We start from the raw sequence: 18,407 nt of genomic DNA, 5'->3' as shown, positions 1-18,407 counted from the left end.
GTGGTTACCTAAGATCAGGAAAACCAAGTGGTAGAAGTAAGAAATTATAAAGGTAATAAGTCACTTTCAGGAATGGTGTACAGGCACTCCTGACAATAACCACACAGTAGAGGAGGCATAAAGGAAGAAATAATGAGACCCTGTCAGAAAGACATGATGATAATCATGGTAGATTTTCATCTACATATCGACAGGGAATGTCAGAAGGACAAAGGTGACCAGGATGAGGAGTTCATAGAATGTTTTCAGGATAGTTTCTTGAACAGCATTGCTGGAGCTGACAGTTATACAAGACCTGGTTCAATGAGACAGGGTTAATTAATTATCACATTTTAAAGGTGCCTCCTAGACAGCAGCAATCTTACTATGATTGAATTTTATATTCAATTTAAGGGAGAGAGGAGTGGGTCCATGACTATTTTTAAATAAATACAATCTTGAGGGCATGAAAGTGAGGAGCGGGATTTTACAATGCTGGCAGGCATACTTAGCATAAAGGATGGTTGTGGTTGTTGGATATATGTCATCGCAACTCCAGGTCAGAGGCTATGAATCCTTTAGCAAGTAACTCACCTCTTGATACTTCAAAACCAGTCCACCAAGTATGAGACATCAGTCAGGAGTGTGATGGACTTGCCTGGATGAGTACCTTCCCGACAACACTCAAGGAGCTTATCATCATCCAGGACAAAGCAACCATTTAGATGCCACCACATCCACCAACATTCAATCCATCCACCACTGATACACAGAAGCAGCAGTGTCTATCAGCTACAAACACAGTGCAGAAATGCACCAAGACTCCATTATCACTATCATCTAGTAGGACAGGAAAGCAGCTACATGGGAAGGCAACCATCTGCAAGCTTCTCTCCCAGTTACACATCATTCTGACTGGGAAATATATCAACATTCCTTCTATGTCATTGAGTCAGAATCCAGGAAGTCCCTTCCAAAGAGCATTGTGGGTATGCCAACACCAAACCGCAACATTTCAAGGACACAGTTCACCACCACCTTCTTAAAGGAATCAGCAATAAATTCCAGTGGTACCCACATCCCACAAATAAGTTTTTACAAATCTGGTTAAAGTAAATTGGCAAGTTAGGTTAAAGGATGGGTCAATAGTGATGCAGTGATAGATAGTTAAAAGGATATCTCAGAAAAGATGCAGTTGAGTGAGGAAGGAAAATTCTTAGGGATGGACCCACCATCCATGGTTAATTAGAAATATTAAACGATAGCATAAAACTTAAAGAAAAACATAATTGTGCAGAGATGTGGTAGGTTATACAATTGGATAGAGTATTATAAAAAGAGCAGAGAGCAAGAAATTACCAAAGGGAGAAACTACAGTTGGATTTGAACCCTCGTGTCTCCTATAATCACAATCCCATTTTCATTTATTCCCATCAACTTCATACTAAATATTAATTCCTATAACCACATGTGGTGAATTATGCCATTATTTAATACTCCTTAGTTTGAGAACTTCTTCCATCCAGCTCTTCAATATTACTGGCTGCTTCTCTTTCAAATGCTGCCCCTGTAAAATGTTGCTGCTGCAGTTTTTTGCTCTGCAAAGCTAATATATCCATTCCAAAGGATGTCATTAGTGTCAGTGGTTTCAAGGGACAGTGTGCATCTACTATAATGCAAATTATTCAGGATATCAACGACATTATTTGTTTGTATAGGCTTCCACTTAGTTAAGTCGTTTGTTTTGATCTCTTCTTTCCTATATCTACATTATTAAACAGTTTCATAACTTTAAAGACATTTGTAAGATCAGGCCTCAGTCTTCTCAATTATGGGTAACGAATTCCAGGATATTCAGTCACCCCACGTGCACTTCTTTCTTCTAGTGATGGATAACACAACACACTTGTCAGTTTTCTGCAGCAACTGTTATGCAACACTGATGGTAGGAACACTATTAGAAGCCCACAGAGTAACAATTACCTTGAGTCACCGAATTTATTCAAACAGTGGCGATCTGAATCATTGTTTTGAATTTTTGGTGTTCTTTATTATTGCTGTGATTCGTTGGGTGATAACTAATCTGCAGGTGCCGCCAACATTTATAGAATGTTGTTTATAGCAGAGAAGGAAATCATTCTATCCATCATGTCTATTGCCAGCATCCTCCAAATACTTCATGAAGCAGTTAGATGCAAAGAGTTTTTAAAAATTGGTCAATGATCTCAAAACTGGATTACATTAGTGTGTTACTGCTTTTGCTCTCTTACCAGCTAATGATATTGCTTACTGGCTTGTACTGCATACCTCTCTCAATTGTTCAACAACAGTAGAAAGCTTTCTTCTGTTTGCCCAAATCTTCAGCCAATCAAGCTGAGAATTAGGGCTAACCCCATTGACACCTATAAGACTCCACATCTATAACCCAACTGTATCATATAACTTGCAATGTTTCAGACCCTGGTTAGAATAAGCATGTTCATTTCATTCATCCAGTTAACAGTTGGTGAATGAAGTCCATTGTGCACTGCTACCAGCTGTCATTAGAAGAAATTTTCGAAGGAACAAAGAGAAACAAGAAAAAAGTAAACAGGAGGGATATAAGTGGATAGTTACCTTGATTGTGATATAATTTTTCAATGATTTTGACATCTTTTCTTCACTTCCTTTCAAATGCAAATGCCCTGTGCAAAAGAAATTCAAACAAGGCTATAGCATGATATTGATCGGCTGGTAAATTGGGCAGATAGAATTTAATCCTGGTAAGTGTGAGGGGAAGCACTTTGGGAGGTCTAATAAGGAAGGTTTTACATAATGAATGGTAGGTCCCTAGAGAGTACTGAAGAACAAAGGGACTTTGGTGTGCAAATGCATAGATCTGTGAAGGTATCAGCGCAGGTAGACAGGGTGGTGCCAAAGGGATGCTTGCCTTCAATTAACCGGAATGTAAAATATTGAAACAGAGAAGTCTTGTTGCAACTTTATAACCACAGTTTGATTATAGTGTGCAGTTCTGGTAGCGACACTATCTAAGACATGACTACACTGAAGACAATGCAGAGGAGATTCACCAGATATTGCCTGGGTTGGGAAGTCTCAATTTTGAGGAGAGACTGGAATGCAGGTTTGTTTTTCCTGGCAGAGGAAAGGGAACTGACTTATACATGCAAAATTATGAGAGGCATAGACAGAGTCGATATTTTCCCCATGGCAGACGCATCTAAGACCAGTGTGCTTAAGCTTAAGGTGAGGAGCAAGTGGTTTTGAACTTTTTTAACCAGAGGATGGTACAAAGATGGAACACGCTACCTGAGAGGGTAGCGGAGGCAGGTACTGTCCCAACATTTATGAAGGATCTGGACAAGCATTTAAAATGCCAGAGCACAGTAGGCTATGATCCAAGTGCAAGTAGTTTGGTGTTTGTGGTTTGGCATAGATATCATGGGCTTAAGGGCCTGTTTCTATGCTGTATGGCTCTATGACTCTTCATAGAATAAAGAAATGCTGAAGTCAAGCATGGCTGAAATTGAAATGTATGAAGCCAAATCTGCCATCTATTTTACAACATACCCCATTTTCTTTATAATCAGCTTTCATAGAAAAGATTGTCAGGTAGAAAAGGAAAAGATATCCAGGTGCATGTGCCTACTTACTGCAACTTCAACATCCCCCATCCATTGGTTCTGATCTCATTTACCCAAAAATAAAGTGGAAGATGAGAATAAACACTTTCAGACAACACAGTGGAAAGTGCAGTGTGGCCACTAATGGAGATTAATTCAAAATCAGTGGTCACATTCAAAGATGAATAATTATTGAAATAATGGAGAATGAAGGATTTGGAAACCAAATAGAGAAATGGAATAGTTTACAATCAGCTACTGAAAGGCAAGAAGTTCAGCTCAGGTAGGAAGGGACAATTTGGTTAAAAATATCTAGGTTCTTTGGTTGAATACAAATATGTGAAAGTAAAATTAGTTACACAAAATAAACTTTTTGAAGTTTTATATCAATAACTCTACCAGTGCACAACAGAGATACTGGAACTAAGAACCTTAGGCCTGAAGAATGCCCATTCCATGAATCAAAACCTAAAAAGCTGAGATTGTTGGTCTCTTTACAGACATTCAAGCATTCCAATCCAAATGGATTGATGAGTTTGGCTAACAGTTTAAACCAGCTAAAAAAAAAATCAGAGATCCATCCACCAGCAAACAATTCACTGTATTGAAAACTCAATTTTAAAAAACAAAATCACACCATGACATAACATGGGTTATGATATACTGCTGCAGGCCTTGAATTCAATTACATTGATTCTGTTCATTACTAAACAACAAAACAATTCCCCTCCTCATTAGGCTGCATTCTTGCTTCCAATGACTTCATTTAATGATAAAACAAAAAATTAGGCTCCTTTACTGTGCCTTCCAAACCTATAACCACTTCCATTTAGAAGGAAAAGAGCAGATACATGGGAACACTACTCTCCAAGCTCCTCTACAAGCCACTCATTGTCCTAACCCAGAAATATATTGCTGTATATTCAATTAGGTAAAGTTCCCTCCCTGATGGTATTGTGGGTCTACCCACAGCACATGGATTGCTGTGGTTCAAGAAGGAAACTCACCATTACCTTGTCAAAAGGAATTAGGCTCGGACAACAAATGCTGGCCTGCCAACAGCAAACACATCACATAAGTGAATGCAAAAGATTAATCAATTACTGTGATATGAATTACATCTTTTAAAGTCAAGTGGCTGGGAGAAAACTTAAAAATCAAATATCCAAACTGCTCAGGGAATTTGATCTGAATTTAATGTTAGTTATGATTATGCATCTGTTCAAGAAGCCTTCTTAAAAAAAAAAGTGAAGAATTTTTCCCTCCAGAGCAATTGCAGAACTAAAATTGATGGTCAGAAAATTACATACAGATTCCGAAATATACAGTTCAATGTAGAAAAATTTATTTCACTATTAATCCCTCACGAATCAAAAACTCATGACAACTGCCCCATATGAATTAATGTCTTTGAATTCCATCTGCTCTTCTTCCACTGGCCAACAAATACGTACCTGAGTGTAAAAAGTAGTTGCCCCATTGCTCACACTGGTGGTAGGCCTCACATTGAGCAATCTCATTCTCGTGATGGGGAAACGCTAGGTCTATTCCACCTGAATGGATGTCCAATTTATTTCCAAACACAGAGCTGAAAATGCACACAGTTATGCTCACCATTTGATATATCAAGTAGTGCAAAACTATTTTCTCAGTACATGAGCACCTTTGACAAGCTCACAAATGTCTACCAAGAAATTAACTGGAAATAAGAAAAAATGTCATGACTAAAAATCCGAGGTGTTGGCAATGCCTTAATTTTCAAATTATCATATTTGTTTTCAATTCCCTCCATTGAACTCACCCTCCCCATCTCTGTAATCTCAGAGTCCCATAACCTTACAAGATCTCAAACTTGTTCCAATCTTGATATCCAGCACATGCCCGATTTCCATTGTTTCACCATTGACAGCCAAACCTTCAGCTGCTGATGTGCTAAATTGTGCAATGCCTTCTCAAACATCTCCTGCTCTACCTCTTTAGGGTACTCCTTTAGGTCTTTAGTCTTCAGTCCTATCACTTCCTTATGTGGCTTCATGTCAAATTATGTAGAGTAATGCTTCTGTGAGCAATAAAACTTTTGGGTCAATTTTGTCATTGTATATTTAACAAGAAACACAAATACCAACCTTGCAATGGTGGAACACTCAATATGCCAGCCAGGTCGACCCTTACCCCATGGGGATATCCAAGACGGCTCATTTGGTTTTGATGCTTTCCACAAAGCAAAGTCTCTGATGTGCCTTTTATCACCAGCAGCTAGCAATTAAAATAATCAACAATAACCCATTAGTTATTTAAAATAAGTGTTTTCAGACATGAATCTGTGCTCTGTTTTCAATGGTACATCAAAATGTGGCTGAGGATTTCTCCTGCATTGTTTGCTCTCCAAACTGCTTCTCTCACTGTCCCTGCTTTCCCACGTCCTATTACAACAGGAGAGGGGAAATGTTTCCATTTGGGTCTGAGACAAGTTTTGGGACCCGGGTTCAATTCCAGGCTTGGGTGACTGTCTGTGCCGAGTTTGCACATTCTCCCCATTTCTATGTGGGTTTCCTCCAGGTGCTCCCGTTTCCTCCCATGATCCAAAGGTGTGCAGGTTAAATTGCCCATAGTTTTCAGGGATGTGTAGGCTAGGTGCATTAGTCAGGGGAAAATATAGAGAATGGGAATGGGTCTGGGTGGGTTACTCTTTGGAGGGAGGGTGTGGACTTCTAATTCTATCTCTCAAATCTAATAAAAGATCACTGATTTGAAATGTTCACTGTTTGCCCACTCAACAGATGTTGCCTGTTCTCAGAATCACAGAGCACTGAAGGAGGCCATTCAACCCATGATGTTATCATGGAATGCCATTCTCCCACTACCTCTCTGAAGCTTGCAAATGTATATAGAATATTGCAGCATGGAAAGAGACTTGTGGGCTGATTACATCCACATGAATCATTAAGCACTGATCTATCTTAGTCTCATTTTCCAGCACTTTGGCCATAATCTTGCATGCTAAATACTATCTAAATGTTATGATGGATCCCACATCTACTACTCTTTCAACCGAATGAGTTCCAGACAGCTAACACAATGCAGATGAAAAACTTTTCTTAAAATCTCCTCTAAACTTCCTGTCTTTCACCTTAAATCTACACCTGTTGGTTATTGATCCTTCTATAAAGTGGAAAAGCTTCTTCTCTATGTTAGGGGAGGTGATGGCATAGTAGGATTGTCACTGGGCTAGTAATCTAGAACCTCACGTTAATGTTCTGGGTACAGAGAGTCATAGAGATGTACAGCACGGAAACAGACCCTTCGGTCCAACCTGTCTATGCCGACCAGGTTTACAAACCCAATCTAGTCCCACCTGCCACCACCCGGCCCATATCCCTCCAAACCCTTCCTATTCATATACCCATCCAGATGTCTTTTAAATATTGCAATTGTCCTAAACTCCACCACTTCCTCTGGCAGCTCATTCCATACATGTACCACCCGCTGTGTGAAAAGGTTGCCCCTTAAGTCTCTTTTATATCTTTCCCCTCTCTCCCTCCCTCTAGTCTTGGACTCCACTACTCCAGGGAAGAAATTTTGGCTATTTTATCCTAACCATGCCCCTCATGATTTTATAAACCTCTATAAGGTCACCCCTCAGCCTCCGACACTCCAGGGAAAACAGCCCCAGCCTATTCAACCTCTCCCTATAGCTCAAATCCTCCAACCCTGGCAGCATCCTTTGTTTTCTGAAATATGTTTTCTTAATGTTTTCTGAACCCTTTCAAGTTTCACAACATCTTTCCGATAGGAAGGAGACCAGAATTGCATGCAATAATCCAAAGGAGAAAGTGAGGTCTGCAGATGCTGGAGATCAGAGCTGGAAATGTGTTGCTGGAAAAGCGCAGCAGGTCAGGCAGCATCCAGGGAACAGGAGAATCGACGTTTCGGGCATAAGCCCTTCTCCAGGGCTTCAGCCATTCCTGAAGAAGGGCTTATGCCCGAAACGTCGATTCTCCTGTTCCCTGGATGCTGCCTGACCTGCTGCGCTTTTCCAGCAACACATTTCCTGCAATAATCCAAAAGTGACCTAACCAATATCCTTACAGCCGCAACATGACCTCCCAACTCCTGTACTCAATACTCTGACCAATAAAGGAACGCATACCAAACGCCTTCTTCACTATCCTATTTAACTGTGACTCCACTTTTAGTGAGCTATGAACCTGCACTCCAAGATCGCCTTATTCAGCAACACTCCCCCGGACCTTACCATTAAGTGGATAAGTCCTGCTAAGATTTGCTTTCCCAAAATGCAGCACCTCACATTTATCTAAATTGAACTCCATCTGCCCATTTCTCAGCCCATTGGCCCATCTGACCAAGATCCCATTGTAATCGGAGGTAACCTTCTTCGCTGTCCACTACACCTCTAATTTTAGTGTCATATGCAAACTTACTAACTATACCTCTTATGCTCACATCCAAATCATTTATATAAAATATGACAAGTAGTGGACACAGTACCAATCCTTGTGGCACAGCACTGGTCACAGGCCACAGTCTGAAAAACAACCCTCCACTTCTCTGTCTTCTACCTTTGAGCCAGTTCTGTATCCAAATGGCTAGTTCTCCATGTATTCCATGAGATCTAACCTTGCTAACCATGGGGAACCTGGTCGAATGCCTTATTGAATTCCAAATGGATCACGTCTACCGCTCTGCCCTCATCAATCCTCTTTGTTACTTCATGAATTCTACCATGGCACATGGTAAAATTTGAATTCAGCATTCTGGTTCACTAATGTCCTTTAGGGAAGGAAGCTGCCATCATTGCCTGGTCTGCCCTATAAGTGGCTCCACATCTATAGCAATGCAGTTGACTCTTAACAGCCATTTGGGCAAGTAGGGATGGTGAACAAATGCTGGCCAAGCCAGCAACGGCTGCATCCTGTGAACAAATAAAAAACAAAATCTATGACTCTCAATTTTGTATATTTCAATCATGTCCCTCCTCAGCATTCTCTGTTCAAAAGTAAACAACCCCAACCAGTCTAATTTCACTTCAAAGCAGAAACACATCAGTCCAGGTAACATCCTGGTGAATGAGCTCTGTACCCTTTCTAGTACAACTGAATTCTTTCCAAAGTTTGGCGACCCAGTCCTCCACCTGTGCCCTAACTGACATTTTACATAGATCAATCATAACCTTTTTGTTCTTGTATTGAATGCCTCAACTAATAAAAGCAAATATTCCAAATGCCTTTTTAATCACATTATCCTTTGTGCTGTTATCTTCAAGGATCTGTGGACATGCACACCAAGGTCCTTCTAATCCTGTGTTTCTGAGAGTCCTACCATTTATTGTACACTTCCTTTTCTTATTAGTTCTTCAAAATTTATCACCTCACATTTTCAAGATTAAATTTAATTTGCCACTGTTCAGCCCATCTGACCAGTCCATATCATTCTACAAATTTGTTTTTCCTCCACACTATTTACTACTTATATTCATGTCTAGATCATTAATGTACATAAGAGACAACAAGGGACCCAGCACCAAACCTTACAGTATGTTACTAGTTACAGGCCTCCAGTCACAAAACAACCTTCGATCATCACCCTTCGCCTCTAGCCATTAAGCCTATTTTGGACCCAATTTTCCAAATCGCCCTGGATCTCACGGCCTCTATTTTCTTGACTGGTCTGTCTTGTTGGAAGCCTTAAAGTCCACATAGACCACAGCCACAGCATTTACTTACACATTTAATTACCTCCTTGAAAAATTCAATTAAACCTGTCAGACATGGACCCCTCCTGACATCTGCATGCTGAATATCCTTTCCTCTCAGAGTGGATATTAATTCTAGCCCTTAACATTTATGTTCAATAATTTCCCAAGCACGGTTGTCAGAGTCACTGGTTTATCTTTCAAACAACTTTTCCAACCAGTTGTCCTCTAGTCATCTGGCATCTCTCCTGTATCCAGACAGGATTTGAAAATTAACATCAATGCCCTGGAAACCTTTTCTCTTGCTCCCCACAGTAGCTCAGGACAAAGTTCTCTGGGTCTTATCCAATTTTAAGTTCACTAGAACGTCTAATAGCTCCTTCCTCTCAATTGTAATTTGGTCAAGCACATCACAGTCCTCTTCCCTTGCACAATGCTCCTGCATTAAAATTATAGCCATCCAACCTTACTGAGCTCCCTTGTGTCCTGACTATCTACATTCTTCCTGTCAGACTGATTTGGCTTTTCTTCTACATTTGTCCGTGCATCATTTACTATTGTGACTCCACTTGCAGGCTTTTTCCCTGCCAAATTAGTTTAAACCTAAGACCCTTCTGTCCTCCCACCACAAGGTTAATCATAGAATATAGAACAGCACAGGAAAAGGCTCTTTGGCCCACCATGTCTGTGCCGATCATGATGCTTTTCTAAACTAATCCCATCTGCTTACATGTGGCCTGTATCCCTCTGTCCTCTGCCTGTTCATGTGTCTCTTTAAATGCCCCTTAAACTTTGCTATCATAGCTATGTCTTCCACCTCCTCTGGCAGCATATTCCAGATACCTAATACCCTCTGTGTAAAAACACTTTCCATCTCTCACCTTAAACCTATATCCTTAGTATTTGACATTTATACACCCTAGGATAGATACACTTCAATTTCCCCAAGAATGTTGGTCTTGCTGTGGTTCAGGAGCAGCCAGCTGGATTTGTCCAGGTCCCACCTTTTCCAGAAACAGATTCAGTAACCCAAGAATGTAGTCCTGTCCTTCCTGCACCAACCCTTCAACTACACATTCATCCCACTCTACCTATCTACATATCCCTATCCTCAGAAGCACAGTAAGATATGTTGTGCTTTATTGTCTGCTTTTTCAACCTACCCTTCCACCTTCAATTACTTGTGCACATTTATACTCATATCCCACTGCTTTTCTAACCCCCCCCAATCCCTTATATTGTCTCCCCATGTTTTCCTACCAAAATGAATCACTTCACATTTCTCTGCAATGAATTTCATGTGCTATCTACCCATTCTACCAATTTAAATATGCATTTGAGGTTCTACAATATCCTCCTCACAGGTCACAATATTTCTAAGTCCCACGTCATCTGTAAGTTTTGAAACTGTGCCCTGTGCAACCGCTTTTAGGTCTTTAACATATCAGGAAGAACAAGAGTCCCAATACTGACCCCTGGGGAAGCCATTACAAACCTTTCTCCCAGCCCAAAGAAAAATCCATTAACCACCACACTCTATGTTTCCCATCACTCAGTCAATTTTGGATCCATACTAGCCCTTTTATTCTGTGAGGTCTAACTTTTTTCTCATTAGTTGTTGTGAGACACACACTGGTTGAGTACTATTATTGCCGGTTTGCTTTCAGATTTTCAATATCTATTACTGTGCTTTTAAATTTGAAATATCTGTATGAAATTTCCTTTGAGAATAGTCTGTGGCCATTGCTCGTCGCATGCAATCAGATTTCGTTAAATCTGATTTTATTAACATAACCCTCACATTCCCATCCCATACAATGGATGGACCAACCCTTGACTAGTTTTCCCCAATTCTGGTCTTCTATACATTTCTACTTTTCTCACTTCAACACCATCAGCTAACTAAGTCCTAAGCTGTGGAATTCTGCCTGTAAACTGCTTCCCTTTCCTCTCTCTGCTTTTAATTTGCTCCTCTAAATTATTTTATTGACCAACCTTTTGGTTGCCTTTCCTAATATTCCTCATAGTTTCTCTTTAGATGTTTCAAATGTGTTGTACAAATGTTGTTTGTTATTGCTAAGAACAAATTTAACTGAGAAGATGCAACAGGTTTCCTGGATCACAGGATTCAATTACTGCGATAAGTGTCAGGTCAGACACACTGCGGTCAAACAGACCCTTTCAGGAAACAAGAAACCATTATATTCCAGGTTCTCTCTTATGGAACCCTGTCTCCTAGCCTCTTCCACAAACATAGTCAACAGCACCCAAAAACATCTTACAATTAGAGGTATATTTCAAAGAACATACTCAGAGATGCTGCAAGATTTATATGCATTGTCTTTTTAAACTGTCAGCCCAGCTGTGCAATGTGAGAGCAAATCCTTTACTGTAGATTCATGAATTACTTTTATTTTACATAAAACTGTTTGATCATTTAGTCATTGTTGCCATTTTCTGAGATGACATTAGGGAAATCACCACTCAGATATTTGGGGACAACCGTCAAATCCCCCCTGGTGGCACTGACTCTTACACTAAGTGGAGTCATAGCTTTCAGCTCAAGACCCAGTCTACTCATGGAAAATATGATCATGATTGAAAGAAAAGTGGTACAGGTATAAAATCAAAACAGTAATGACATGAACAATTAAAAATACATACTTGTTTCTCCAGCTGTGTCAGCACATATTCCAACGAACTTCCCATACTGACTATCGATAGACTGGATGTCAAAATACACATTTCCTGAAGTGTTTTAAAAAACAAGTGTTTTGTTTAGTGAATAAAAATTGCTTTCTGAAATCATGACAGGTTTGCTTAAGAATTTATTTGTATATATAACTGGGTCAAATCATACCGAACTGTAGATATTTGCTAATATCTTAGAATGATGAAACAGCACACATAGCTCATCATTTCTGTATTGTACTGGGTCTTTGAAAGAGATATCCAATTAATCCCATTTCCCCTACTCTATCCCTGTAAATGTTTTCTTTTTCTAGTATATATCTGATTTTATTTTAATAGCAAGTTTTGAGTTTTTTTTATAGTTACCTTGCATCTTTAAAAGTTGGCTACAAAGACGATAGAGGCAAAAGGTTTTAATCTGCCAAAATGTCTGAAATTCTGAAAGGGTCCTGCAGATTGGAAAATTGCTACAATCATACCATTAATGAAGAAAGAAAGACAGGACAAAAAAACCAGAGGCCAATTAGTCTAACATGTGTCATCGGGGAATTGCTGAAGTCTATTACTAAGGGGATGAGGGTTGTAGTAGAATACACAGATCATCATAATGGCCCAGATTTTGAGATAGGAAGATGGTTGTTGCTGCAGCACAGACTGGAATTTTGCTTTGGGTTATTACAGACGCGCTGATAGAGCTGAGTTCAAGGGAACTGTTCTGAAAATTGAAATTTTCTTGGGGCAATTACCAAATGTCTGGGACCATCTGAAAAAAATCCCTGACCTGAATTAGAATCAAAGACTTCAAAGGATTCCAATAGACTAAGCTAAATAGCTATGCAGGAAATGTTAATGGATGAAAACCTGCTCTAAATCCTGGTTAACTATTGAACTAAACTGTGACTCACACTGATTCTTCACAAATCCTCACATCCTCATACCTGACACACTCATCTCTTGCTCTGCACCCTGAAACCCTAGGTCCCCATGCCCAAGATCAGACACCTTCTAAACACCTCAAGCCAAGCCCACCAGATCTAACACACACTACCTAAGCAGGCAACCTCAACCTTCTGACCCATGACTCTTCTGCCTGAACTGCCCACTGAATATCATCTGACCAATTACTGCCCTAGCCTTACTCTATCCTCTTCCCAGCCCTTGTGTTATGAAGTTTGTGAGTACTGTACCTTTAAGAGAGAGTGAATGTTGTTTTGTACTGACAGTTTATAAGCACCTGTCATATGATTAACTAGCAGTCTCAAAGTATACCGGAAAATTGAAAATATGTAACATTTGGCTGTGAAATAGTTGGTAAGCGTTTTGATAACAATTCAAATCTAACCAATCAGTTTAAATTATGCTGAAAATATGTTGCTGGAAAAGCGCAGCAGGTCAGGCAGCATCCAAGGAGCAGGAGAATCGACAGAGTTTCGGGCATGAACCCTTCTTCAGGAATGAGGCAAGTGTGCCAAGCAGGCTAAGATAAAAGGTAGGGAGGAGGGACTTGGGGGAGGGGTGTTGGAAATGTGATAGGTGGAAGGAGGTTAAGGTGAGGGTGATAGGCCAGAGTGGGGGTGGGGGTGGAGAGGTCAGGAAGAAGATTGCAGGTTAGGAAGGTGGTGCTGAGTTCAAGGGTTGGGACTGAGACAAGGTGGGGGGAGGGGAAATGAGGAAACTGGAGAAATCTGAGTTCATCCCTCCTGGTTGGAGTGTTCCTAGGCGGAAGATGAGGCGCTCTTCCTCCAGCCGTCATGTTGCTATGGTCTGGCAATGGAGGAGTCCAAGGACCTGCATGTTCTTGGTGGAGTGGGAGGGGGAGTTGAAGTGTTGGGCCACGGGGTGGTTGGGTTGGTTGGTCCGGGTGTCCCAGAGGTGTTCTCTGAAACGCTCCGCAAGTAGGCGGCCTGTCTCCCCAGTATAGAGGAGGCTACATCGGGTGCAGCGGATGCAGTAAATGATGTGAGTAGAGGTGCAGGTGAATTTGTGGCGGATATGGAAGGATCCCTTGGGGCCTTGGAGGGAAGTAAGGGGGGAGGTGTGGACGCAAGTTTTGCATTTCTTGCGGTTGCAGGGGAAGGTGCCGGGAGTGGAGGTTGGGTTGATGGGGGGTGTGGACCTTACGAGGGAGTGGTCTTTTCGGAACGCTGATAGGGGAGGGGAGGGAAATATATCCCTGGTGGTGGGTTCCGTTTGGAGGTGGCGGAAATGACGACGGATGATACAACGTATATGGAGGTTGGTGGGGTGGTAGGTGAGGACCAGTGGGGTTCTGTCCTGGTGCGATTGGAGGGACGGGGCTCAAGGGCGGAGGAGCGGGAAGTGGAGGAGATGCGGTGGAGAACATCGTCGACCACATCTGGGGGGGGAATTGCGGTCTTTGAAGGAGGCCATCTGGGTTGTTTGGTATTGGAATTTTCTTTCTAATTTTAAAACTAACTCTCACCATTATGTAGCATCTCTCCCCTCCCATGCCATCCAACCTTACACCAACAATTAAGGAATGGAGTGATAGTTGATATCTGGGAGCACCATCACCGGCAGGTTCCACTCCAAGCCACACATTATCCCAATTTGGATCGACAGTTTATTACCAGTCATTTACTACCATTTGGTCAAAACTGTCGAACTCCTTCCCTGAAAGTATCATGGGTGCACCTACACCACATGGAATGCAGTCGTTAAATAAGGCAGTTCAACACCACCTTCTCAAAGGCAATTAGATATTGGCAATAAAATGATGGCTACATCAGTGATGCTCAAACCTGCAAATTTATAAAAAAAACATTCTGCTTGAATTACATTGGATGGAATATGGATGCTGATCAAAGTCACCATACACAGTTATCACCAACAAAATATGCACCTATGAATCATAAGAGCTCTTGCTGCACACAGAGGCCATTCAGCCCATCGAGTCTGCACTGGCTCTCTGAAGAGCATCCCACCGAGACCCACCCCGCCATCACCCGACGGCACAGTGGCTCAGTGGTTAGCACTGCTGCCTCACAGCGCCAGTGACCGGGGTTCGATTCCAGCCTCGGGCGACAGTCTGTGTGGAGTTTGCACATTCTCCCTGCGTGGGTTTCCTCTGGGTGCTCCGGTTTCCTTACACAGTCTAAAGGTGTGCAGGTTAGGTGAATTGCCCATGCTAAATTGTCCATAGTGTTCAGGAATGTGTAGGTTAGGTGCACTAGTCAGGGGTAAATATAGGGTAGTGGGAACGGTCTGGGTGGGTTACTCTCTAATGGTTGGTATGGTCTTGTTGGGCCAAATGACACAAAATTCCCAGAGACCCCCTTCACCAACCCTTTTAAATAGTCTTGCGGCCTATGGTAAGACTGCAACAACAGCAATGTATCTTGATTAATCCAGAATCACTTGCTACGTCCTGTCTTCAACTCTCCATTCTTTCTAACTGTATAACACACACACACACAAATGCAGTCTGTACTTTCTATTTACACTTTATTTCTTAGCTGTTGATCCCATGGCAACCACAAGTCACACAACCCAATGATGTCACGATCATAAAATCAACTTGCCTTCTTTCATAACACTCCCCAACCCACTTTGGCCTTAAAGGGAGATCACACAAAATGCAGGCTGTTCCCAGCACAGTCATCTCGATAACATGCAAAGTTTTGTTTTAAGACATACATCAAATAAGATTTTCAGTTTGTCTGAAGATTCACATTAACTCAAGGACAGGCTGTTGGTTAAGTGGAATTAATATGATCTAAAATTATTATTTTGCCGGTTCAAAGTTAAGAATTTCTTTCATTGTTATGAAAATGCTTCATATTTAATATTGCTTTGGACTTGAGTTTATAGGATCCTGGACATGCCTGTTGTTATTTTAAAAAGATTAACGAAAAGACACATTGGAGCATTTTTTAAAAAATTAAAGCATTACTTATAAATGAAATAATTCCACATACTCGCTGGTCTAGGTTGTTTCACTCCAGTGAAAACATCCAACTGTTTTACACTGGGTGTTATGACTGCTCTGTGTAAACAGCATTTACAAGCTTGGTGTTTATGCTTGGATTTTTCAATTGCAGGGAAAAGCCTCTTTAAGCACAAGGTGCTCATCTCATGGCTCCTATTGCTAAAATACCTTTGTTGAGAAATCAGGATGAAACTCAACTGTTCCTCTGGAAGAATGATTAAAGGAACTTCTCAATACTGTATTTTCTAAACAAGCTATGTCTGGCAAGAATTCAGAAGCAACTGCGTATGGTTAATGACTTGACCACACATACAACAACTACTTTTTACCCCTTATCATTCTGTTTTGCCTTCAAGAATAACCACTGTTAGCCTGAAAGTGTTTATTTTTAGACTGAATCCCTGCAGTAAGAGAAATCCATTTTTCTCAGCCTTTACCTAGAGTATGTGTACGCGCTTTAGGTTATTTATCTTTCACATTACAAGTTGCATGCATTAATTAATTCAGCATCTCAGTGAGTGGACTTGTTTTATAATTAATGAATTATTCTGTCTTTATTCCATGGTCAATTTGCCTTTTCATTCTAAGTTCAATATTGGGAAAGCATACGATTGGTTATATTAGAATGAGGTGAAACATATGAATTACGTTATGGCCAGTGGAGTAATGGCACTGGAGAGAAACATACAATCCTGTCATCTTGACTATAACATCATTAATAAAAGCATAACAGGAATTCAGTAATGGGACAATTGTCATGCAGAAACTCACCTGTGGAGGTTGAATAGGCATGGCCATTGTGAATAATTCTTTCTATAAATGCCACAATCTTGGGAATGTTATCAGTCACGCGCATGTAAACAGTGGGTGGAAGAACCTAGGAAAGCAACATTAAAAACATTGTTCAGGATTTGATTAAACCAACCTCCCACATTATCTCACAAACAGAACTATAATGGTTTCGGAACAGAGTTAGATATCAAAGAGTCAGTCAAACCTAAAGTTCAGGTAGGGGTGGATTGAGAACAATCATTGTGGTACCATTTCTATGACTTCTTCCAATAAATTACTGCACTCTCCTGGGTCCTGTCAAATGTCAGAAGGACGCGTATTTAAATATTGCAGGTATTTGAGCTGAAAAGAACTCCAAAATGAACCAGATTATATGAAATTCCCTTTTGGGACACCTTTACAACATACATGACAAGATCTCTTGGAAGAGTTCAAAAATTCAGCACTGTTTTCAAAATATGAACAAACTCTTCAACTTTCCAGGTTTAACTTTGTATAATAGTCTAAACCAGGTCACAGTAAATTGATAGCAGAACTAAAAATCGGGAGAAGTGTAAAATGGGGTTGGCATCTGCCTCGCAGAGGATACAAGGCACATACCCTCCAGAACTAGTACCTGCCAACATACAGGTTTGAGTATCCCACTGACATTGACAAAGCTACTATGCTTGAAAAATGTGAGTAATTGGAACAAAAAGAGGTCTTTCCAGCACCCAAATTTGGGGAAAAAAGTTACATGCCAAACTGATTGATACATTTTGGCGGGACGGAGGAGAAGCCACATAAAATAAAGGGCACAACGCTAAACAAGGGAACAGAAACAGACAGATTGCAGGGATCTGTGCACAAATTATTAAGCAGGCATGTCAGGTTAAGAAAGTGGTTTAAAAGGCAACTGGATTTTATAAATAGAGGTATAGAGCACGAAAGCAAAAAGGTTATGCTGATCTTGAAGAAAACATCGGTTGAGACTCAAGTGGAGCATTGTGCCTGTTTCAGGCAGTGCACTTTAGGAAGAATGTGAAGGTGACGAAGAGGATTCAAAAAAGATTCATGATGGTGGTTCTGGAGAGAACGATCAGTTATGATGATAGTTTGGCAAAACTGGAGATGTTTCATGCACAAGTGGATTAAAGCAGCCCCTTTCCTGTGACAGCATTTGGCTCTGCTTAGTTTGAACCTTGAGATTACTAGTGTTGCTGGAAGTGAACTGTTGGAGAGCCGGTACTTAGTAGAGTGCAGTATTGTTGGAAGTGCTGTCATTTGGAAAAGGCATTAAACGGAGTCCCCATGTGCTATGTGTGGGAACTTGCTTTGCATGCAATTGACTGCCATGTTTTCTACATTAGAATTGTTCAAATGTACTTCAGTAGCTGTAAAACACTTTGGGACATCTTGAGGTCGTGGAAGGTGTTACAAGCATCCAAGTAATTTCTTTCCTCTCAGCACAAATCTTGTCACTATGCCAACTCCCATGAGTCAAGGCTTGCTTCATTTCCCCCTTTTTAGTTGATGTTTGAACTGCTACATGGCTCCTATTCTTTAACTTGCTGATGCTTACCATTGTCAAATTCCCTCCCACCTCCAGTCCCAGTTAGATAATTATATTTTATATAATGCAATCATTCCAAAGTAACTGCTTCACAAACCAATAAACTTT

The 18,407-nt window shown here is 40.8% G+C and overlaps 1 protein-coding gene across 4 annotated transcripts in view; it reads right to left on the bottom strand.

Annotated features, from left to right (window-relative positions):
- Positions 1-18,407, bottom strand: part of cars2 (cysteinyl-tRNA synthetase 2, mitochondrial) — a 61,907-nt gene that overhangs the window by 24,625 nt on the left and 18,875 nt on the right. For all 4 annotated transcript variants that reach the window (XR_015757401.1, XM_087987904.1, XM_087987903.1 and 1 more), the window contains exons 5-9: positions 16,727-16,832; positions 11,980-12,063; positions 5,729-5,858; positions 5,057-5,190; positions 2,596-2,663 (exon numbers count right to left, since the gene is read on the bottom strand). Coding sequence is in view for 3 of the 4 variants with exons in the window: in XM_087987904.1 (XP_087844030.1) it covers positions 2,596-2,663; positions 5,057-5,190; positions 5,729-5,858; positions 11,980-12,063; positions 16,727-16,832 (522 nt within the window). In the remaining variant the exon portion in view is untranslated. The remainder of the gene's footprint in view (positions 1-2,595; positions 2,664-5,056; positions 5,191-5,728; positions 5,859-11,979; positions 12,064-16,726; positions 16,833-18,407) is intronic.

The sequence above is a fragment of the Chiloscyllium plagiosum genome, unplaced genomic scaffold (genome assembly GCF_037043375.1).
Source record: "Chiloscyllium plagiosum isolate Xiang-an unplaced genomic scaffold, Cpla_swu_hap1 HiC_scaffold_6, whole genome shotgun sequence".
NCBI lineage: Eukaryota > Metazoa > Chordata > Chondrichthyes > Orectolobiformes > Hemiscylliidae > Chiloscyllium > Chiloscyllium plagiosum.
Note: the sequence above shows the minus strand (reverse complement) of the source record. Positions and strands in the feature narration are given on the sequence as shown.